The following is a 24,467-nucleotide window of genomic DNA, read 5'->3' as shown; positions in this document are numbered from 1 at the left end:
ATGAGGCAATCAATCCATTAATTGAGGAACTTTCTCATTCTCAATCAAGAAGTTTTGTAAAATGCCAATCTTGAATATTACAATATGTAATTTATGCAGAAAAAAGTAACACAAATCATAACACAAGTTTTTATGAATAATAAAAGAAAATCCTCAGGCATCTTCCGTCAGTGAGATGACGGTTAACCTGTAGAACAAATGTTTGCCCAGGCTATAGAAAATCATCGGTGGAGAGTTTGTGAAAATTGATTATGCATACACTTGACTAATAATAACATCAGCAACCTGTACAAAATCAATGCCTTCAAATCTATGTTTGCCTATGATGTAATCAATAAGGCTTTTACTGTAGCGTAGAGTATACTGTTAAGCAGGAGGACCTACCTCCATTCAGGTGGCTAATTCTTGACTGTCCTCTCCAGTTCCAGTACCAGCCAAACTCACGATCCATTTCATGGGTCTTCATACTGCGGCAAGTCCAACTTCTCAAAGAAGCTTTTCCCGTTTTGCAACAATAAACCTGACATATTGCCTCCTAGTGACTACTTTTGGTCATTAGCACACTTTCAACATTTCCATTTGATGCTGGAACAGTTCAGGGATTACTACTTTCTGCAATATTCACAATTAGGGAGGCCCAGTACTGAAATATAAACTCAATTGTGATCATTTAAACCTGTTCACAGGTTATACCAACGATAATTGCACTAGATCATTCTAAATGTCCTCAATAGACCTCTTTAGCTTACGTACCTGTGGCACTGCACAGCAATATGGCAAGGGCGTGGAAATGTCTTTTCATGTTAAAGACACAGATGGGTGTAAAATATTAGTAAAATATTGGGAACAGTATGTGATGCAGAACTATGGTACAGCAGTGTATTCTACAACACTGCTTAATTAAAGTGTGCTGCATATTTTGTTTCAACAAGCGGTGATAAATTCTTTAGTTGTACTTGACCATGATCTTGAATCTGACTATCACTCAGTCATTGTTGATCCAAACTCAAGAATTTGTGAGATGGTTATGCTATACCGTATTCTGATGAGAAGATATTGTAATTAAAAACTGGACTCAGATTACATTGAATACAGTCATGGTACAACAAATCTCTAAACATGCTTTAAACTGCATTTGTATGAGCTTTTTTTTTTTGTTCCTTTTTTATTGTTAAGACATTCAACAAAGTAAGTACGGGTATAATACATTAAATACAACTTATGAAGGAAGTGGAAAAACTTGATGTGTGTGTGCAAACTGCTAGTACTGGAATGCCCCGCCCGTACTGGAATCTTCCCCCGGAGGGATCCCTTTGTCGTACACACAAGACACATCGCACCAGAATGAGCTCAAAGTGCTGAAAAAATAATTTGTAGGACTAATAAAAAGTGTTAATGCTGGCCATGTTTTTGTCATCCCTTCTACATGGCGCTACATTATGATTATAAGAAGAAAATCAGTTTTTACATGTCCCAGCAGTAATATTTAGCTAGTATTATCTATAAAGTATGTTGTCTTAACTCTTTCTACTGGCCTACAAATATTTTTTTCCCCAACTGCCTTGTGTTCTCATGTGATTTGTTTGTTTTGAACAGATGTTTTTTAATTGAATCGTCTTTTCAAAATGCATGTGTCACGACCCATCGGAACGGAGGTAGGACCCAAATGCATGAGTCGGGAGATGCAGGTGTATTTGGGGAAAAACGTTTATTATTCCAAGGTCGGGGGTCGGGCAAGCAGTCAGGTGCAGGAGCGGTAGTCGGGACGTCGGGAGTAGAGAGCAGGTCAGTGGGCAGGCAGGAGTCGGTACATGGGAGAACGATCAAAGCAGGCAGGAGTATCAAGGGAGTCAGGCTTACGGGGTCAGTCGGAGAACGGGCGGTGGTCGGTACACACGGGTTGTCGATCAGAGATACGGGAGTGCAGGAACTGGGCATGAGTTGCGACGATCTGGCGGCGGACCAGTCGTCCCCATGGTCCTATATACACTGGGGCAAATCAGCCAGGATGAAGCGCAGGTGTGCGCCTCCCAATCAGCGCGACCGCGCGGGCACCCGCACAGCCAGGGCTGAACCGGCAGGACCATGACAGCATGGACAAAATCCATAATGACTTTCTTTTGTCATAGATAGATCTATAATCTAGTTTGTCAGTTCGCTTTTTTTTAATGCAACTTCATTTAGTGTGTAATACATTTTATTTCATATGTTTTAGAAACCCTGGTCTTGTTGAGTGCAAATAATTTCAGGCCTCGAGAACATTTGTTTTCAATTCCATGACAGCAATCTAAATCTTAATTGACATTCAGCTCATTGAAAGAAGAAAAAAACTAAAGATTAATAATGATTTTAAACATGTATAAATGATAAAACAGATTTTTCTGTTAATCTAGAATACAAGTTAACAAAAATGTACAAAACCCAGAAAATGAAATAAAAGTCTTTGCGAGTGATAACAAGGGTGCACAACTGCTAATAATAATGGTCTTAAGATACATGAATCTCGTGAAAATTACAAATTAATACCCATTCCTCTTGTTTCCAAGGTCCCGTAAAAAATGTGCAACACTAAAGGAGTAGCACACCGAAAACATTGTAGATACGTAGCTGTGTGCTGCACAACTGAATGTAAGCATTACTTTAGATCATTACTAATTAAAGTGGCACGGGACAAACAAAAAGTTTAAACAATAAACTGACTGAGGTGTGCTTAGCATCAATGCACCACATTATCTGGCTCTGTCTTAGAAACAGCACCTGTCCGTCCAAAGTGTCTCGCCCGCCACATCTATCTGCAGCTTCCTGTCGCCAGGTTCTAGACTGTAGACTTCATTATGAGGAGTACACATAGAGGAACGTCAGCTACTGTTTCCACACATAGCGAGAGGATACGAGCAGACGCAGCACAATTGTCTAATGCTTCAAAGGAATTGAACAGATTTGACCTTTTTTTTACTACAACTGTTAAACATAAATGTCCAATACGAAGTCAACCAAAACAAACAGGACCTAAACTGCTACCCTAATCATCATTTCTAGTATGACGACTGTGATTCGAGGACTGTGGAGAGTAAGAGTGTAGATGATGATGATGGTGCTGAAGATGACCAAGACTTTGAGTTGTATTGTGGTCCTTCTGATGATAAGACTGATTCTGGTGGCTGGAATGAAGATGATGATGGTGCTGATGATGTTGATGCTGGTGAGGCTGGTGGCGGTTTGGATCTATCTGTTTAGGATGCATCAGTGTTGTTTCCACTTGATTTTGGGGCGATGCTGTGGTGTGGTTGACATTTGGAAGTGAATCCTTCTTTGTGATGATCCCATTCGCTGTAATAAAATTTGTCTGGGAAAAATAAAATTACATTGTTAACTATTGATCTGGTGCTGAATCTTCCAGCCACTCATGTTTTGTTCTTCAGGGACAATAAATAAGGCGAACACAATATTAGAAACTGCTCCCAGTGTGATGGACTTACTGACCCAAATTTGTCTGAACAATAGTAATATTTAAAATTGCAGAACTGGTTTGTAAACGCATTTTTTGTTTCGTAGAGCACTTCTATTTATTTCATCAATTTGAAAATTGATCAGTTGTAGCGAGTTGATTTTACCTAGACTGACACTGAGATAACTCGTCATGACTCCATTTCTTTCAATTATTCACCATTTCAAGGATCAATGGATTGTGATTTGTGTGCAACAATGCCAAATTTGTGGATGCGTGATTACTTACAGAGCAGTTGCAGATGTTTTTATGATATGTGGCTCTGATGGCAGCCTCAACGTAGGGGTAGTGCAGGAAGCTGTATGGAAGCACTATATGGAATGTAAGGAGACCACACCTGGACAGGACATCAAAAGAAAAAAAATGACTATTGGCAGATTTATGTTTTACATATATATATACCACATATTAGTTCTATTAGTTCTACCTTCAACTTTAACATGTTTTGTCCTATTGTGGCTTCTAGTTCTCTCAGTCAGGCGGTTCCTCATTTGATGTTGTTCCTACCGGCTCTAAGTGTATACAGCTGGACATAGATAACTGTCTTATTTTGTCTATCTGTCTCTCTCTCACTTTAATATAATGAAAGGACTTTTAGTCTGATCTTTAATCAGGGATTATAACTTTTAAGACTTGTACCTTTTCCTCTTAGTGCAAAGACTTGTTGACTTTGTTATAAAATTTCCAAAAGTCAAGATTTTCTCCTTGATTATCATGTCAGAAAAAGATTTTACCAACACAGTTGGTGTCAGAAGTGGGATTCCATGGTTTGATCGCCGATCCAGAGCCTCTCTGGACCAGTTACAGATCATCCAGGACGAGCGCACTAGTCCTGCCCTTACCCAAGGATTAGGATGGGGCACTGCGCCGCTGCCTTCTTGGATCGGCCATCACCTTGGGATTTCAAACGAACCTCAACAAAGAACTACGGTAAAGAGTTTTAACCATTTACTTCTTGATTTTTGGAACAATCTTGTCTTTGTATTGAGGGGTATTGGTAGTTGCTCTCCCCACATTCCATTGGTAAGGTTCAGGTCCGTACCGTAAAGTACAGTTCAGTGAGGTGTTCAAGGTCCCAAAACCTGTCTGTGAGGGGTTTGTGTCTCCAGGTTTAAGTACAGTGAGGGGTTTGTGTCCCAATGACCCAACAATTAGGGACTGGAGGCAGTGACAATTTTGAAGACGTTGCAATGTTGTGATAAAGAGAAGTGCTTCTAGATAATGGGAAGTGGGAAGACCAAAACCAGTGATAAGAGCAAAAATAGGGATTTACCAGTGTACACTTCACCAATCATGACTTACATGAGGGGGAAATATAGGGAGAAATCTATCGCGTGGGTAGAAAAATTAGTAACTTACTATGGTTTTCCAGTCACGGGAAGTTCAAGTATCTGACAGTTACAACATTTAAAAGAAAGGTTGGAGGAGGAGGAAAAATAATTTAAAGAACAAAAAATTAAAATTAAGGACTTAGAAGACTGAGAAAAATTCAGATTGTCTGGAAATATGGTTGACAGACGCTAATAAGCAAAAGAAGAGTCAAAAGAATTGCGGTAAGGGAAAAGTGAAAAAAGGAAAAGAGCGCAAAGAAACTGATGACTGTGTATCTCCTGGTGTACCGTCACATGGACCCGGAAATGAAGGAGGCAATAAAAGAGTGGCCACATCTTCATGAAGGTGGTCGTAAGATGTGTTGAGTTTTCCTCCAGTTTGTCCGACAGTGCCGGCCCATCGGCACTGAGGTACGCAAACGTCTCCGCCTCCATCTTGGAGTGGAGAATTTTGACAAAAACGCTGCCATAGAAGAACAAGGGGGGTAGGAGCAGCTGTAAGCGAGGACTGCCTCTTGGAACTCGAATGGACCATGGGTATTGCGAATGACAATGTTGGAAATCCACTTCCCAGTCCACCCACAGTGACTTGTCTGACCCTGTCTCTCAGGGAAATGCACGTCCGGACGCCACCAAGGCTGCATCATGCCTGCCTCTTCCTTCATTCCATCTCACCTCCTCCCTCTCCGCAGCCCACTCGCTCACTATCTACTCCCGCTAAACATGCTGTCTGACGACAATGCGGGGCGTCTTTCGAGAATGGCATTTGGATGGGCCCTGAAGGTAAGCCACGTCTTTTCTTTTGTTATGCTAAAATGCCACATGAGTTGGACCATGTTTCAAGGGGGGGGGGGGGGGGTTTGCAGTGCATTGTCATTGGTTTCAAAAGGGTTTTGCCCTTCTACAGCAGGTTTTTGCAAATCTTGCTTCACATGTGCTCGCTTCAATTCTGGTAAACCGTGACCGCTCACATAACAGGTGGCAGATCCACCACCATTCCAACATGCAATGATGGACTTCAGAGAATTAACATGTCGATGACGACAAGAAATTGTCTAGTTATGTTTACAAAATGGATTGAAGTATTTCCAGTGAAGCTCACACATGAGCACCTACAGTGGCAAAAACTAAGTTGACTTAACTTGTTCCCAGATGGGGAATTCCTGAAAAACTTTCTTCTGACGAGAAACACTTAATGAATGAAGTGATAACTCAGCATTCTGACTGATTACAATTTTACCTCAAAACACATTGGAGTTACCATCCCCGGTCCGATGGTGCAATAGAAAAAGAAGAAGAGATTCTAAAAGCTAAATTGAGTGAATGATGTGAAGTCACGAAATAAAATTGGATCAGGTGCCAATTGTCTTGATGTACAGTATATGAAAATGCGGGTGCGTCCGAGGCACAATCTGTCCCAATTTGAGATCCTGTTTTCAGGCCTGCCGAATGTTGGAGTGCATCCTCCAGGCTTGCCGATGGACACACACTTTTGCGTGGACAACATGATCAGGTATTGCACACCTTTGACTAAACAGCTTTCTGATGTCAGGAAACTAGTTCATGCAGCACTACCGGGGCATCAAACTTGGTGACTTCAAGCTGATACAGAACTTCTGGTGGAAAACGTGGAGGCATCAGCGCTGGCTGGGCCCTTTTCAAGTTTTCCTCGTGACCAACACTGCAGTGAAGGTTTTGCTGAAAGGGCTATGTGGGTTCACGTTACACACTGTGTGAAGGTCCTGAATCCTTCACTCTACTTTTATTCAACAGCGATTAACCATAAAGGTCATCAAAGTCATAAAGGTCGGCCTATGAAGGCTTGTTTAAATGCCTAGATGATGATTTGCGGTTTCATTTTTTTAACATTTCACCTTTCTTGATTTACTTTCTTCTAGCGTGTTAATATTTAGTATCTAGATGCTTTACTTCACTTTTAGTTTCTTTTAGGTCAATAATGTTTGGTATTAGGGGTTATTAGGGCAATTTGTTGGGTTTATTTTTTGGTGTTTTGATGACTTTGTTTTTTATGTTTGGGGGGGGACTCTGTTGGCAGATTTATGTTTTACATCTATACCAAATATTAGTTCTATTAGTTCTACTTTCAATTTTAACAGGTTTTGTCCTGTTGTGGCTTTGAGTTCTCCCAGTCAGTCACGGGATGTTGTTCCTCAAGTGTATATAGCTCTACATGGATAACTCTCTTGTTTTGTCTCTCTCATTTTAATATAATGAACGGACTTTTAGTCTGATCTTTAGTAAGGGATCACAACTCATAAAACTTGTACCTTTTCTGCTGTTTGCAATGACTTTCCTTTCTTTTTGTCATAAAAATCCACAAAGACAAGATTGTCTCCTGAGTTATGAAGTCAGAAAAATATTTTGCCAAAACACAACCTTTACAAAAAGGCATTTTCCGATGTTGGAACACCAAACAGTGAGTACAAATATTATTTTATCCATTTCTTACCAGAAGTGTGTGGCCAAGTGTCTTACTCTACTTCTGAATAGGAGGCTCACCTGTCATAGATTAGGAAGTCATCTTTGTCACCGTCAAGTGCCTCCCACACGTCGAGTTGAAAGGGAGTCTGCTGATAAACTGGAACTTCAGGAGGTGCTTTTCTCTTCAGCTCCCAGTACATTGCTCTGGACACAGGGTCTCGCTCATTGACTATCATGAAGGACACCTCTGTCAGGTTGCTATGGTTCAGTTTGTCACGCAGGCCTCCAATTCTAAAGATTAGGATAGAATAATAAAAGGGTCAAATTTCAATAAATGACAATATGTAATCCAGAAGGATGCAAGATTATTTCTTGTGACTTGCAGGTACAGTTCATTGGTAGATATGTGGTAAAATGTTTAGTGATAGATTGATTGTCCTCTGGGCCGATTATTGGTTTCGATATTCAGCATTTGGAAGCATATCTTCAACAGCTTCTGTTTTGCTTTTTAGTCTGGCAACCGAGGTGAACTATTTATTTACATACAGTTTCACCTAACTTAATTGGAGATGCTGAGGACTCTGGAATTTTTTTCCATAAATCTTCTCTTCTGCTGATCTCATGAGAGTCGTGAGCATCCTGGAGCCTATCCCAACCCAGGAGGCGGGATACACCCTTAACTGGTTGCCAGCCAATAGCAGGGCACATGGAGACAGGCAACAATCGCACTCACAATCACACCTAGGGACAATTTAGAGTGTCCAATTAATGGTCCATGTTTTTGCGATGTGGGAGGAAACCAGAGTCTGGGATAAAACCCAAGCAGGCACGGGAAGAACATGACAACCCCTCACATGCAGGGCTGGAATTTGAACCCCAGCCCTCAGAACTGTGAGCCAGATGCTCTAACCCATTTGTTTCACTGTGCCACCTGCGAATATTTATTTGTTCATATTTTCATTTAATCTTATATGAGATGCTGCTCAAAGGCTCAAAGATGTCTATGTTCTACGATTACAAAAAAAAAAAACATTCTAAATCCTTTGCCTCATTTAAAACTAACAGTTATCTATCATATCAATCAATTATCTATTGTACAAATCAATACTATCACCTTCAAAAAACGTTCAATTTTGAATCACATCAAATTTGCTTTCTTACTTGGAGGCTTGAGTGAGACAAAACTGTCAGCTCGCTTTCAGTAGTGCCACCACCACCACACTTCCCAGCAATGCCTGCATAGGTGCCTGTCCCCTTACATCCCAGTAGGGGGCAGGTTTACAAATCCTGGTGCCTGCGTCCTCCCCCTCTACCAACAGACTGCTTTGGGAGGACAACAGCAGACCTGGCAAGACCGAACATGTCCATAGCAACAGGTGTGAGGACATTGTCCTCACTGGCTTCTGAAACAGATCCACATGAGAAAGTACATTCATTTACACATCTTAATCTTCCTAAATGTAATTATATTGCAGTGAATCTAGGATGTAAATTTATCATCACTGGTTTATTATACAGGAAGTTGAAACTATACATTTGGTTGTTAGACTGCAAAGGAAAGCACCATGATTTAGGACACAGGACAGTCTGATAATAATAATACTTTAAAGAAAGCAAAGCCCAACTATAATTGCTTACCTCCGTTGTATCCTTGCTGTCCTGTTAACCCAACAAACACCTCAGCTGTTTTTGAAGCTTCTTAGCTGGACTCTTCCCCCAAAGCAAACAAAGAGGTGGAGTGAAACACTGTCCACAAACAACGGGGTTTTAGATTTATAAAGTCCAAGGTCTATGCCACATTCTAAACAGTCACACAAGTTTAAAAATTGCCCATGTACAATTTAATCCTAAAAAAAAAAGATTTTGTTCTCACCTTTAGCTTTGATGATAGACTGACAGACACCTAACAAATATGAAAGTAATGATCGGGGATTGCTGGAGATAACTTTAATTGATGCAATAACCACTTCATCACACAAATAATAATTTTGTTCTCACCCTCATCTTCATTTACAGATGAGAATGCAGTAATAAATGTATATGTTTGTTAAATGTGCTTTGGAGGTGTATCTCTTTTCTTTAGTTTTTGTGTCATGGCATCACTCCCAAAAATCCATAAAGCTTTACATCATCAGCAATCAAATGTAGAGATTTCAACATGAACTAGTTGATGTGCCCATTGTTATGTGAACTCTTTGAAACCAGCATTAAAAATCTGAAAACAGTATTTTGTCAATCACCCGAAACCTTTCCAGAGGCTTGACAGGATATAATGCTTTAAAAATACATGGCTTGATTATGCACATATATAAATAATACCTTACTAAACATCCACCCCTGCCAAGAAGTTGTAAATTTTGGCAAAGACCTGCAGGGATAACACACTAATGCGCGACAAACATCATCTCTACATACTTTACATTTATATGCACAAATCCAATTTGGAACTGTGACTGTGGAAGTTGAGGCCAATGCCACGTGACTGAAAGACTCACACAATTTGATCTTTGGAACTAAGTAAGAGGCCAAAAACAAGGTCATTCACAACCAGAAGATCAAAGTGACAATCCTGTGTAAAGTTTTTTTAATTTTGTTTTTTACAACAGTACTGTGCAGAGTATGCAACCCATTTATCCAACCAGTAGTTGTTATCTAGACTTGCTTGATAGCATTACCTCAATGCAAATACTACAAGACACACACCACTAGAGTCAGAATACATATGTTGCAACAGAGCGGACGATTAATCTTTTTTTTTAAGATTCATTATGATGGCTCAGCCCAATTTATGTCTGTGTGTCAAATTTATTTTGTCACAATCTAGAAGCAATTGGCGTTATCATATCTGTGATATATATTGTGGGCACTGGCAACAACTACACTTCAATGCAAAATATGTTAAAATCTTGATAGCAATCTTTATTTTGTGGCACATTTCATGCTTCCAGGCAGTGTGGTGTCTCAGCTGGAAAGTGTTGGCCTCACAATTCTGAGGTGTATGTGTGGGGTTTGCATGTTTTCCACGTGTTTGGATAGGTTTCCTCCAGATACTATGGTTTCCTCCCACATCCCAAAAAACATGGAACATTAATTGGACACTCTAAATTGACCCTGGGTGTGATTGTGAGTGTGAATGTTGTCTGTCTCAATGTGCCCTGCAATTGGCTGGCAACCAGTTCAGCGTGTACCCCGCCTCCTGCCCGTTGACAGCTGGGATAGGCTCCAGCACGCCCCGCAACCCTTGTGAGGATAAGCAGCAAAGAAAATGGATGGATGGATTTCATGTTTCCATATTTAAGTTTAAATTTTGGACTTTTAAGGAATGCCAAGCCTTACTTTAACCATAACTGCTGCTTACTATATGCGCACACCTCTTGCACTTTTTAGTTTATGCATCATGCTGCTATTTTCAGTACTATCTCCATTCATTTTACATCATTTGATTTCGTTTTTTTTTTTTTTTACTCCTTCAAATTGGGTGTTTCGTGCATTTGTTTGTTCTTGGGCATAACTTTTGGTGCTTCACTAAAGAGTTAAGAATTGCAAATGAATCTTAGAGCCATACTCTTGTGCATAGGAGCATTATAATTACATTTACCAACTGTACATATAAAATGTGCAATAAACATGCTGCATGCTTGTACTATTGCAGGATTTGTTGTATTTTTTTCAGCTTTGTGTAATAGTTTCTGGACTATTGCAGCCCATTAACTAAATTCCATGGGACTGTACACATGATAAAAGTTGAAACAAACATTTAGTGTTCATTGAGGGTTCTTTTGGTTTTATCCACGTTGCACACACACACACACACACACACACGCACATGCACACGCACACGCACATGCACACGCACACACATACTGTTTGGTCTGCTACTGGTCATATGGCTCATTCTGTTGCATGTTTAAGTTTCTGAACAAACCTTTTGCATAAAACTGTTGGCTGCATTCTCCTGCATCTTATCTTAATTAAGGACACGCCGGAACAAAAAAAACTTCTGAGGCGAACAAAGCACTCACTTGATGAGATCTCACATATGGTTAATGAGTTAATCAAACAGCACAGATCAGGACAAGACACCAAGAAGGTCTTCCTCCTCATGGTCGCCAACATTTTCTGTTGGGCTATCGCAGGTGGCCATGAGTCCCAAGCCCAGTTCTGCCAGTTCCTCACAGCTCATGTCTGTCGTTACCATGATTTTGGTTTCTAAGCGGTTACAGAGAGTCCGGTAGGAAGGTAACGGGTAGCCCAGCTCCCTTAGGTACTCATAGCCTTTGGTGCCGACTGCGCTTCGGATCTTCCTGGCTTTTAGGATAGTCTCTGGAGACCAGACGGCTCGGCGAGAGCGCTTGGTGAGGGACAGAGCACGGATCTGGTCCTCATAGAGAAAGTTCTGGAGTCCCTTCTCAATCCGATCCAGCCGGTAGAGACGCTTCTTCATCTCCTCTGCCTGACACACACACAGACACGCACACGCACATGCACGTGGACACACGCAGATGAAGAGTTGATAAGATTTAATTTGACATTACAGCTCCAATATTTATTACTTACAACATACAAGTGCATATGACATACAGTATAGCAGATCCAATGCGGCACGGGGGAAATTGCTGCATAGAGTGGGCGCAACCTATCAAGCGGTGCACACTGTTGTCTGGAAAATAAGGTAATTCAAATGTTTCCTGTCAAAGACCAGATTACATTTTTTGGAATGGAATCCATTTATTTACCAAGATAGGGTTAGTGGAATTTTGTAACACCCTAACTTGTCAGGTATAATGCGCAACAAAAAAAAAAAAAAAAAAAAAAACTTCAAAAGTCAACACTGGGTGTTATACATAAAGATAGTAAAAATTTTAAAATTACTTCACAATGATATGAAGTATATGAGTTAGTGGTGGCCACTTCTAACACTTCAGATGTGCAATATAAAGGCGGGTTCTAGCAAGATGGCTTCCAATTGACTATCAGTCTTTTGCTTTCTCCATAGTACTCGCTGCGTTGCGCACCCTCCCTCCCCCACATTATGGGGACGATACACTCAGCACCTCCCCGCCTCACTACTAATATGAGTAGATGTGTTTCAGAAATGCCATCAATTACTTTTAGATCTTGTAATTCATAAGTTTACATCATATTTAGACTTAAATGATGACATTTGCCTCACAGTTCTGAGGGCCGGGGTTCAAAACCCATACAAGCCTGTGTGGCGTTTGCATGTTCTTCCTGTCCCTGCGTCGCTTTTTTCTGGGTATCCCAGTTTCATCGCACATCCCAAAAACATGCAAGGTAGATTAACTGAAGTCTCTAAGATTCCTGTAGGTGTGAATGTGAAAGCAAGCAGTTGTTTGTTTCTGGGGTTGCCCGAAGATAGCTGGGATAGGCATGCTACACTAGTGAGAATAAGCAGGACTGACTGCTATGCAGAGCTGTTCATAATTCCTCCCAAGTGTTTTTTTTTTTTTGTAAGATAAGGCTTTCCCATCTTGCCATGCTTCCCAATAGCCCAGACATACTAGATGAAGAAAATGGGAGATTACTGTCACATGTACTCAAGTGCTAGTACTTGCCAGGAAATCCTGCATGTCCTTTGTGTTGCTATCTGAATAGTGGCAGCCTCCCGAACAAGTTTTCTTCTCATCTTTGAAACAATTTTGTAGGGATGTGCATAGAGCTTGGCATTGTTAAGAACATCACAATTAAAATAGACTTTGAATCTATATTTGGCAATTGGATTCGATATTGATTTAAATGCTCTAACATCAACTAAGTAAGAAGTAGAAATACTCATATACGTAATTAAGAGTGAATTTTGAGACTTTTGAAATATTTATTTTTGATGCCTTCTAAACTTTGTATGTCACATCACATTTTGCAATGAATAGAAACATCCGAAAATGGAAATTTGCACAAAACCTATTAATGCACATGAAGTGCAAAAGTAAAAAAATAAAAAACAAAAAAAAAGAAAAGAAAAAAAATATTACAGCTGTGGATGAGCACTGGAAATGAATGAAAATGACAGACACCTAAATGTTTATTTCCATAGAAACTGTTAAAAAAAATTGTGCACAATAATAACAGTATAAAAGTAAACATTATCACAGCTCTGTATTGAAAAATTGCATGCATACATTCAATTTATTTACTTATTTGGGTTCAGGTTACTGTAAGTATTTGCAAGGTTTTTAAATAGTAGCTAATGAAATACCATGTGTATGGTGTTCTGACAACTGCAAGTAGAGTGGTGCCTCGGTTTTCGAACGTCTCTGTTTTAGTACGAATCGGTTTTCAAATGAAAATTTTGAGATTTTTTTTCTTTGGTTTTCGAACGAAAATCGGTATTCGAACGCCCTGACCAGCTGACCCATGACGATTTGTTATTGTGCTTTCGAACGCACCCCCGAAAAGAATGTAAACGACGTAACGCGTGCAATAGCGTGCAACGCATCCAGTTGACCCAGACACTACTCTGCACACAGATGTGTCCCGGTAGTGACTTATTTTCTTTCAATTGAGCAATATTAACCCCCGATCATGGCTCCAAAAAAGGCAAGTGGAACTGCTGGTGCTGAAAAAAGGATAGTGGTGCGTAAAATTCTAGACTTCAAGAAGGTTTTGGTAGCCAAATACGAATCTGGTGTGCGTGTTTCTGAGCTCTCAAAGAAGTATGGCATGGCGAAATCGACGATCAGCACCATTCTAAAACACAAGGATGCCCTCAATGCAAGTGATGTTGCTAAAGGAGCAACAGTGTTGACCAAGCAGAGGCCACAGATCTTGGAAGAAGTCAAAAAGTTGCTTTTTATTTTCGCAAACGAGCAACAGTTAGCTGGGCATAGTGATGGCGAGGAAGGGAGGAGATGTTGTCTGATGAGGCTGAAGGCAGGAAGGATGTCTCACGTGTCGATATAAAAGCTATCTGTGCTAAATGGATCAACATTCATATTTTTGTAGAACTCCATCACCCTAACAAAGCAGAATGTTGCAGAGCGCTGCAAAATTTTGATGTTATGAGCCACTTCAGAAAAGTGCTTAAAAGACGGCAGAAACAAACATTAGATTCGTTCTTGTGAAAAAGGGGCAAGTCAGCCCCACCGAAGACATTTGAAACAGTTGTTTTGCATTGCTTTTTTCTTAGGTTCCATTAACCCTACCTCTAGTTGCAAGTTATATATATAGATTTTTTTTTTTTTTACGTTATGTACTTTCTGTGAAAATAAAAAAAATGTCCCCCCCCCCTCATTATTGCTTGTTTAAAGTTAGTCTGCACTTTTGTTAATAAAAAAACGTTTACACGGGTGGGGGCCGAGTCACTACGGATACAGCAATGCACTCCCAGTCTAGCATACTCTACTGGTAAAGCATACAGTTTAAGCAAAAAATAAATACATTTCTTCAATGATTTAATTATCAAAAATATTTAAACTATACATGTATTTCTACTATACTATTATTATTAGGAAAAGCTAAAAACACAATTTTTTTAGGCTTGGAACGCATTATTTCATTTTCCATTCATTTTAATGGGAAAACGCGCTTCGGTTTTCGAACATTTCACTTTTGAACCGGCCTTCTGGAACGGATTGTGGTCGAGAACCGAGGCACCACTGTACTTTATTTGTTAAATTTCATTCATTTTTCGCCTCTCTCACCAAGCTCGCTGTATAGCTTCCATTGTAGGGTTCTAGTCTGCACATTTGACACTAATTCCTATTTGTTAGAATGAAATGAGAAATTATTATTCCATACATAATGGTCTGTTGCTCTTGCTGGTGACTTAAATGACTCCAAAACTCCTCTCTTAACATTGTGTACAGATTCAGAACCCCGACTTCTGACATGTTTTCGTGATGGTATTGTGTATCATGGTTCGATTGTCTTTTGTCCTTTTCCTATATACCAGATTTACAGGGAAGTCAAAAATGACCGTAAAGGTCAGATGTCAAAGAAAAGTCACTCGCTTCACATTGCTACGACTGCCAGGGCTGCTTGCTTTATTCACTATTTTGTTGTAGTTTGGAGGAGTGTGGTTTTCGTCCATACAATGCCAATAACATGGAAAGGAGGTGGGGGAGTTTTACAATGCACTGGTGAAACAATATTTTTACCCAATTCTAGATGTGCAGTACTTTGAAATTACACCGTTTGCCATATTTTCTAGATGTTCCATGGTGTATGTAAAGCCTTATCAATTATTTTGGTTCCTTGTCCTGATTGATACCTTTAAACGATGATGCTGCGGAATCTCTCTGCAGCCCATGGTTTTAATGTATGTGACTAAAAAAATGTCAAAAAAGGCTACTAGAACAAGTAAGATGCATTTGGGGGGATAGGTTTGTGAAGAATCCCATTTAACCTAAATTTGAATTGTGAACACAGTCACAAGATGTGCAGCCACAATCTTAGTTACTTATCTTCTTCTCAAAATGATTTTTTTTTGTTAAATTGAGACTAAGCACTGTCGAAAATGGATAGTTACATAGGTTATATGTAACATTCAGAGTGGAAAACTTCTGGAACTGGAAATCTTTCTCTAGGGCTCATTGTTTTACATTAAAAAAAGATCACTTTTTAACAGGGGTGTGTAGACTAATCTCTAATCTCACCTCTTTTTGCAGTTTCATGGTGTGCTGCATCTCTTTCTCTAGCTGTTTCTTCAGGAGGTGACATTGTGTGCAGGACTGTTGATCCAGAGCCGTTCTCTCTCCGTCCTCCTCTTCCAGGCTGAAGAAAGGAGTGCGTCTAGCATAGCCATGGTCGCCAACATTTAGCTCCTTCTCCACTATGGACAGACTCCAACAAGTAAGTAATGTATTTGTTTTTTCAACTCCTACTACAGTATGTTATGGATCTCAGGAAACTTCCTCCCAGTGAAGAAAACCTCAACCAAGTGTGCTAAATAAAGAACATAAGAAAAGAAGAGGCCACCAGAATTTAAGTAAGGGGAATTACATTCGAAGCAGGAACAGCCCTGCAGCGTTGACCTCTCTTTACAATTGTAAAGCAAAGCAAAGCAAATTTATTTGTGTAACGCATTTCATACACGAGGTAACTCAATGTGCTTTGCATGATGAAAGGCATTTGAAAGCAAAGAGATAAAACATTTAAAACGGAATAAAAACAATAAAAATGACAAGCAAAATGTAAAAAAAAAAGTTAAAAATGCATACAGTGCAAATAATAGGATCAAAAAGTGGATATAGTCTAAAAAGCATGAGAAAAAAGAAGAGTTTTCAACATGGAATGAATAAACATTCACACTTGGGGCTGACCTCACCTCTGTTGGCAACTTATTCCATTGTACTGTAATTATACATTTAAAAAAAAATATGCATCTGGGGCGTCATTCATTCATTAAAGTACAACCTAACTCGTTGTACTGATACCCTCGACCAGATTGCTCACTATCTTAGATATAGATCTAGTAATACTCACAGTTCTGAGGTCCAGGGTTCGATCCCGGCCCCGCCTCTGTGGAGTTTACCTGTTCTCCCTGTGCCTGCGTGGGTTTTGCCCGGGCACTCTAGTTTCCTCCCATATCCCAAAAACATGCGACATTAATTGGACACTCTAAATTCCCCTTAGGTGTGATTGAGTGGGAGTGTTTGTCTCTATGTGCCCTGCAATTGGCTGGCAACACGTTCAAGGTGTACCCTGCCTTTGGCCCGATGACAGCTTGGATTGGATTCAGCACTCCTGCAAACCTCGTGAGGATAAGCAGCTACGAAAATGGATGGATATACATATGGGTCATCTGGAATGTGACTGAGCCGTGCATTATGCCTTCGTTAGTAAAGTTAGACATTTAAGTGTAGTATTGGTTTTATGTCTTTTCCCTGTCTTCTATCAGCATCTACAGTACCCGCAGAAAATATGCAACATGTATCTGATGAGGGAAGATTCATTCACTATTCTGGAACCACCACACCAGTGATCTATTTCATCAGTTTTTTTTAGAGGTTTGATATCTTCTTTTTGTATAGACTATTCAGTGATGTTAAATGTGTTGCAGCACATTAGGACCCCGCCCCAGACACCAAGTGATGTTCCCAAAAGCGACAAACTGTCATTCAATATATTTGTTTGAGTAGCACTACTGACCATGTTTTGTCTGAAAAGGAGAAATGTATTTTGGTTTTCATGTTACATGTATTCTATCCTGTATTTTTTAACATTGCAAAAAAATATCACAGGGTTAAAGAAAATTGCAATATCATTTTTTCCCAAAATTGTTCAGCCCCTGGAGTTTGCATGGTCTCCCCATGCCTGGGTAAGTTTTCTCTGGTTTCCTCACACATCCCAAAAATGTGCATTAATTGGAGACTTATATGTGAATGTGAGTTTGAATGGTTGCTCGTTTCTCTGTGCCATGCGACTGACTGGCAACCAGTTCAGGGTATAGAGGTTGTGCACGTGACGTCATCATATTGCCAGTCAAAAAAAGCTGCTCGAGAGTGTGGGGCACATTGAACCGGAGCAGAATATTCACAATGCCCGAGACTTGTTGTTGGTTGTTACAACAGACATTCAGAGAGGTCATTCAATGGAATACCAGATAAAAAGATAAAAAGACGAGAAAAGATCGATGGATTTCGGCAATTAAACGTGATGAATAGTGCCCAACCAAATACACATGACTGTGTAGCGATCACTTCAATTCAGGTATGAATTATTCTTCTCAATATCAAATTCCCAAGAAGTATTTATAATGCCAAGTTGACTCATTTGAGAACAATGCGTATTTAAAAAAAAAAAAAAAGTGACACGGAGTCATCTCCAACATACATGGAAGTGTGTTGCGACCACATGTTAAACTTCAGTAAAGCTCTCCCCGACAAACTTTTTTTTTTTTTAATATGCATTGTTCTCAAATGAGTCCAACGCATATTTAATAAAAGAAAATAAACCGTCGGTCACAGGGAGGTTTACGTAGGTTAACATGTGGCCACAACTCGCTTCCGTGTAAAAGGGCCAAAGCCTATCCCACCGATTTGTTTTCTTTTTCTAAATGTGCATTGGACTCATGTGAGAACAATGCATATTTAAAACAATAGGTCTGTCACGGAGAAGTTTACCGAAGTTTAACGTGTGGCCGCAACACGCTTCGTGTACGGAGGAGCCGACTCGCTGTCCCCCCCCCCCCCCCCCCCATCATAGTTAATGAATGCGAGTTTGTGCAAAACCAGGTGTCATTTATTTACCCTGGTGCAATTCCAGTATTTAACACACGTACAAGGCGCAGGGTGGCGCTTGCGAGAGTGAGGAACAATTGCATCTTTATTTTTGTAAGGAGAAGAACAAGCTTACACTTTTTTTTCCCACCACAATGAGCGGTGGAAGCGAGTCATGAGTCAACACACCATCTTCACCCACAGTTTCACACCAAACCAAAATCTTTACACCACAGCAAACAGAACAGCACAACCAGCAGACAACAAAATGCTGAGCGAAGAAATAATTAGAGATGAAAGTGGACTTTGGTGAAAATTCCTGAAAATATAAATGCAACCACTGAAGGTGTGAAGTCCTGCTAAGAGGGACCGGGAGCATGCATGCATTTTTAAAAAAATGGATGGCTGTGGTGCATTGTGGCGATATCTGTGAACAAAATTCAGACAAAAATTGAAAGTAAAATTTCCAAGTCCTGACCAAAAAAAAAAAAAAAGGCAGAAGTACCCGAAGGGCCAAGCCCAGATTTTTTTGCCCCCCCATGCCCCTATCACTGGATAGCACAAAATCACATTTTTCATTACAATATGCTTAAAATATGACAGCTTATCTGAAGACAAATGAATTAAGTGAACTATTCAGTAGAAAGACATCTAAAATTGTCCTTTTCCCCACATTATACATATTATAGCATAGATATAGAATATCCACGAAATTATGTCCTAGAATTTCTACACCGTACAGCAAAACATGTTAAGGAAGTTGATCTGTAGTAACTACTATTAACGTTTAAGTCTCAATCTTGTTACGTCGCGTTGTACTGATACACTCAACCAGATTGCTCAGTCATGCTCGCAGATAAAGTTGCCTCGCTATCGACAACTACACTGCCTCGATCGAAGGAAAGAGCACCCCTGGTGTAACTGAATTTGGCATGATGTTGATGACTTTGGACGTAAATGCGCTCGCAGTACATGAAGCAGCTCTGAACATGCGCTTTCGGGCTAACTAGCATTTCCTGTTTCCGGGTGAATACCGGTTGTTTGGGTGCAGGCTTGCTTAGTTAACAACGTTTATGAAAAAAATATGTAAATTGATGTCAAGACTACACAAAATAAGCAACATCTTGAGAGAATGCGAGAGGGGGTGGTGTTACTGTTACTATTGTTAGTGCCTCAACATGGGTACGCTCGTGAAAGCAAAACATCGAACTCAAACGCATGTTCGTTAAATGTTGTCAAGGATATAGCTATATAGCAACATTTGCTTAAAGCATACGGGAGCATCCATGCACACTATTTAAAAAGGTACCGGATCGGAAACAGAGTTCAGTGGTACGTACTTTACTGACATATTTAACAGTGTTAATCGTGAGTTCAATTGTACTGTATTTAAGTATTTGACTATGTAGCTATCCAGTATAGCTGTATAGAGATACTAGCCGAAACCACACGGTAGCGTGTATGCATGCTTTTTAAATACTTCAATAAAAGTATAACCAAGTTGACTGTTTACAATGTTAAATACTTAAAGTACAACCGAACTCAAGTTTTCCTCCGGGTGCCTTTTTAAATAGCGTCCATGCATGCTACCGCATGCTTTAAGCTAGTATCGCTACATAGTGTAGCTACATTATTAAATACGTTAATAAAGTACAAACGAACTCACTGTGTACTGTACACGGTATATCCCACGCCGCTGGCAACTTCCCTTTGCTTACCCCGTTCAGGTCGATGTCAAGTGAATTAAGTTGCGTTGTTTTTCTTTCACGGCGATTGTCTGTTCTTTGTGAAGTAATCCATTGCTCGTGTTGTTCTTCCAACTTGGGCCACCTCGTCTTGTTTCCAAGGAAATTCAGCTTGGTCTTCTCGACATGACAAAGCTTTTTTTCCTACTTCCTCAAGTGGAAGCAGACACGTGAGCCCAAGCATCCACAATCCTTTCAGAACTTGTGGTGTAACTCGCCCGGCGCTGCCTCTTAATAACGTTATGTTCGTAATTTTTATCCATCGGTTCTAACTTTACTTTTATTTTGTTCATGACGATGTCCAGTGAATGAAGTTGCTTCGTTGTTTTTTTTTCATGGCGATTGTTTGTTCTTTAAGTAATCCATTGCTCGTGTTGTTCTTCCAACTTGGGCCACCTCGCCTTATAGGCTCCCAGTATAACAGCAAGCTTCAAGTTCATTAGCTGCGTTTGTTTATTCAGGGCGGTGGTTTGTTCTTTGTCAGCATATCTCTTTGTTGGTGCCATTTTTGGGGGACCTTAGCTAAAGCTATGTTGTTTAGCACAAAACACATACCGGCATTATGTACCTTCTAGGGGACGCGTCTTTCGCGCCCTCTCCATGCCCACACTTTCTCCTGTAACTTCCACATGGTGTCCTCTCACAGGTCCGCTTTTCCTTTAAATAACTAGTGTGTCAGCAGGAAATGCTTCCAGTCGGTTACAAATTTCGAACAACGGATCACGTATAAGGTGCTCCGCATTATAAGGCACTCTTTCCGTTTTGCAGAATATTCAAGACATTTAAGTCCGCCTTATAGGCGTGAAAATATGGTAAATATTGGTATTTGTATTGAAAAAAATCTGAGTGGCTCCATCACTATGTGGGATTTATTCTTGATTGAGAACAGATCCAGCAACGAAGTATTTGTATGCGTACAGACTTTTCTACGCATTCAAACTTTTCCGTGTAAATCTCGACTTCCTCACCAGATACATGTGTAGATCCAGTTATCCAGGACAAGCGAAAGCGGGTTGACAGTCCAATTTCTTATCGGCGAAAACATCGACTTCGGCATCAAATATGGGTCCTCTGTGCCGAATGTCTCCCATTTTTCCACATACCTTCGTTTATTATCACCTTCTAAATGTTTAACGGCATTGGACAAAACTCTGGGCCTTGTGCTATAAGATGTATTTTTGTGATGTCTCCAACCAACTTAGCATTGAAGAATGCGTTGCTTGACCAACACTTCGGACCAGTGACATGATTTGGTAACGTAGGTGCACAAGCTCTATACGAAGCCTGCTGCCTGAAGATGGCTGGGATGGGCTCCAGCAGGGAGACCACCCTTTTGAGGAGAAGCCATTCAGAAAATGGATGGCTCGATGGATATTAAGCCCTTGCATCTACATGAATATTCCTGATGTGTCTAGGATTTCATCCCAAGTACATTTGTGAGTAAATGGAGAAGAGATCATCATTATTTCAGTATGCATATATTTTGGATCACATTCGTATTTGCTTTTGTGGCCTGGGACTTTTCTAACATACCATGGCTCAACAAAAGTCGAGTTACACACGGTGCCATTGGTAGTCCATTTGGTTACATCTGCCTCACAGTTCTTAGGTCCTGGGTTCAAATTTGGCCTCCCTGTTTGGAGTTTGCATGTTCTCCCTGTGCCTGCATGGGATCACTTCAGGTACTCCAGTTTGCTCCCATGTGCCCAAAGCATGCATGGTAGATTGAGTGAAGACTCAAATTTTTCTAGGCGTGAATGTGCGTCTGAATGATTGATTGTCTATATGTCCCATGTAATTGACCCCTCCGTAGAAAGTGCATCATCCGCGTCGCTGACCAATCAGAGGCCAGAGATCTGCTTAAACCACACCCCTTTTTTGAACCCCCAGTTCCCTCAGACAACGTTGCATGGTCCAGTATAGCTTTTGTTAGCGTTTTATCGCGTATTTGGATTCTTTAACAATAGATATGGTTAAGAGGTGTAGTCACAGACTTTATAATAGTGACGACAGGTATCCTGAAAGGCTAGTTGGTGGAGTTCATTTCGTACCCTTTCCAAAACCGTAGACCCAGTATGAAAAATGACTTCGATGGATCAAACTTTGTGGAAGACCGCATCATCAACTGAATCCATCTCAAATCAACCGGAACAGAAGACCGAGTACGAAAAATGTCTTCGATGGATCAAACTTTGTGGAAGACCGCATGATCAACTGAATCCATCAACCAGAACATATATGTTTGCACGAAGGTAAGCCCTATATTTTATTTTCAATACATGTCTCATATAAATGAATTAGCAGTTCTTCGCTTGCATAACATAGCTACGTGTGAATGATTGACACACTTGATCTGTGTTGAGCGATATTTTGCGATGATCTGACTCCACAAACGTGTCCCTTTGTTCGCGGCTAATGAGCTAAGCTAAACCGGACTAGCAGTCCTAAAAGTCTTCGACGTGCACCGAGACACCAAGACTGAAGGAAGGATGTTTGAGGACACTAAAGTAGTGATTGTCGTACTCGGTCGGGACTTACGTAGGTTCGCCACTAATTCAAGAGTAATTATTGAGGGGAGCGCGTGACGTTACACAAAGAAAACGAGAGAAACAACTCGTAAATCAAGCCTCGCCTTCTTCTTTTCCTTCATACGGCGGTTCACAAACGGCTATACAGATACATATACAGATTCTGCACACAAGTGTGATATGTAACACGAAAATAGGAAACTGTCAATGATGAATTCGTCTTTGGGTTATAATATATTTTATTATGTGGCTTCTCGGTCTTCCTCTGACTCCGGAAAGATCTCGCGCTAATATCAATGATTTCTCCATCGATATGCATGTAAATACCATTGAAATACCCCTCGCTGAAGTACTTGAAGCCCTGCTGTCTGCTTTTCAACGATATTTTAGCTAAGAATGCGAGTGAGAAATCAGCCGGTAAATTGGACAGTTTCGCTCTATTCTTTTCTTGCTGCGTCGCCCTTTTTGCTAATTGTTTGTCTGACGTAGGCGCACGTGGCGTGACGTCACTTCAGGAGGCGTGGTTAAGTGCCCTGTACGAGGGGTCAATTGGCTGACAACCAGTACAGGGTGAACCACACCTCTCGCCCAGAGTTAGCTGATATAGATGCCAGCACGCCTGCATCCATAGATCCTGTGAGGATTTGTGGTACAGAAAAATGGATGGATTGATGGATGGATGGATGGATGGATATGCATTTGGGAAACTGACTCAAACATAGATCTTAAATTACTGCACAAATAAAACATGCTTGAGCAGTCAGTGTTAAACTACACTCATTGTGGCATGATCAAAAGATAAACTTAAGTCGATGTAGAGTACAGTAGAGAAAAAGTTACCTAGCTCAGGTTTCAAGGGCAGTATAACAAATGGAGCAGTAACCGCAGGGTATGGAGGGTCTCCAGCACTGAAGAGAGTTGGGATGGCATTGGGCTTCAACTTCTTTCCTCCTGCTGGAGACTTTGCCAACTCTTCAAACTGACTCTGCTCAAAATGGTCCTAGAGTATTAAGGAAGGATTAAGAAGAGATCATATAAATGATGGAATGAATTTATATATAAAATATGTCACTGTTTTGAATGCAATGATAAGGTGCAGTTGGACGAAAATACTGGCACACAACAATGAGGAACACATGAAAAGATGCGAAGATGACCCTCATTAGACCGTTAAAAATTGTTTCTTTTTTGGGAAAAAAAAACACTGCCCTTCAATATTTGCCTCTAATGCATCACTATTATTCTTAATACTATCGTAATTATTAGTCTTACCCCTATGAAGTTTTTTCCTTCCCCACTAAGAGATTTACAGGTACTCACCTGACACAGCCTCGAGTGTGGCGTTGGTTCAAAGTCACGTCGGCAATTTACAATCCATTTCTTCTTCCTGACAGGATCTTTGGGGAATCTAAACAGTTGTTTCCCTATACTAGTTGAATTGGTGCAGTTAGGAGCCGAGCATCCACCCATTTCACGCAAAAAAAAAAAAAAAAAACCTGAGTGAATGATATTAATTTTTTGTTATATTGCCAAACAAGCTCGGTAAATTTTAATCATTACTTTGTGGAAATAAAACATTACGTTTTCGGAACAAAAATGAGTTATTAATCTAATAGTAGCTCACTTACATTAAAAAGGTGGCCAGCAAAGGATTTGTATTGTATTTCACCAAATATTTCAAAATATTAATATCCAACTAAATGTTCTTACTTTGTTTGAGCCAAAATGGCGAC

General features: G+C 40.3%; 1 protein-coding gene across 6 annotated transcripts; it reads right to left on the bottom strand.

The window, feature by feature from the left end:
- Nucleotides 1-2,116: 2,116 nt before the first annotated feature.
- Nucleotides 2,117-24,458, bottom strand: si:ch73-382f3.1 (uncharacterized protein LOC100151273 homolog). Of its 6 annotated transcripts, none has more exons than XM_061838999.1 (6): nucleotides 23,575-23,652; nucleotides 8,920-9,027; nucleotides 8,443-8,684; nucleotides 7,360-7,572; nucleotides 3,737-3,845; nucleotides 2,117-3,346 (listed from the first exon to the last, which is right to left on the bottom strand). In XM_061838999.1, exons 3-6 carry the CDS (start codon nucleotides 8,667-8,669, stop codon nucleotides 3,023-3,025), a joined length of 873 nt encoding a protein of 290 aa, XP_061694983.1. In that variant the 5' UTR covers nucleotides 8,670-8,684; nucleotides 8,920-9,027; nucleotides 23,575-23,652; the 3' UTR covers nucleotides 2,117-3,022. The 6 variants fall into 6 exon arrangements, with proteins under 6 accessions (XP_061694983.1, XP_061694982.1, XP_061694984.1 ...); XM_061838998.1 differs by lacking the exon at nucleotides 23,575-23,652 and adding an exon at nucleotides 9,155-9,418; XM_061839000.1 differs by lacking the exon at nucleotides 23,575-23,652 and having other exon boundaries at nucleotides 8,443-8,681; nucleotides 8,920-8,929.
- Nucleotides 24,459-24,467: the final 9 nt, after the last annotated feature.

Source organism: Syngnathoides biaculeatus, chromosome 13 (genome assembly GCF_019802595.1).
Source record: "Syngnathoides biaculeatus isolate LvHL_M chromosome 13, ASM1980259v1, whole genome shotgun sequence".
NCBI classification, from domain to species: domain Eukaryota; kingdom Metazoa; phylum Chordata; class Actinopteri; order Syngnathiformes; family Syngnathidae; genus Syngnathoides; species Syngnathoides biaculeatus.
The sequence above is the reverse complement of the archived record's forward strand: the minus strand, read 5'-3'. Positions and strand labels throughout refer to the sequence as shown.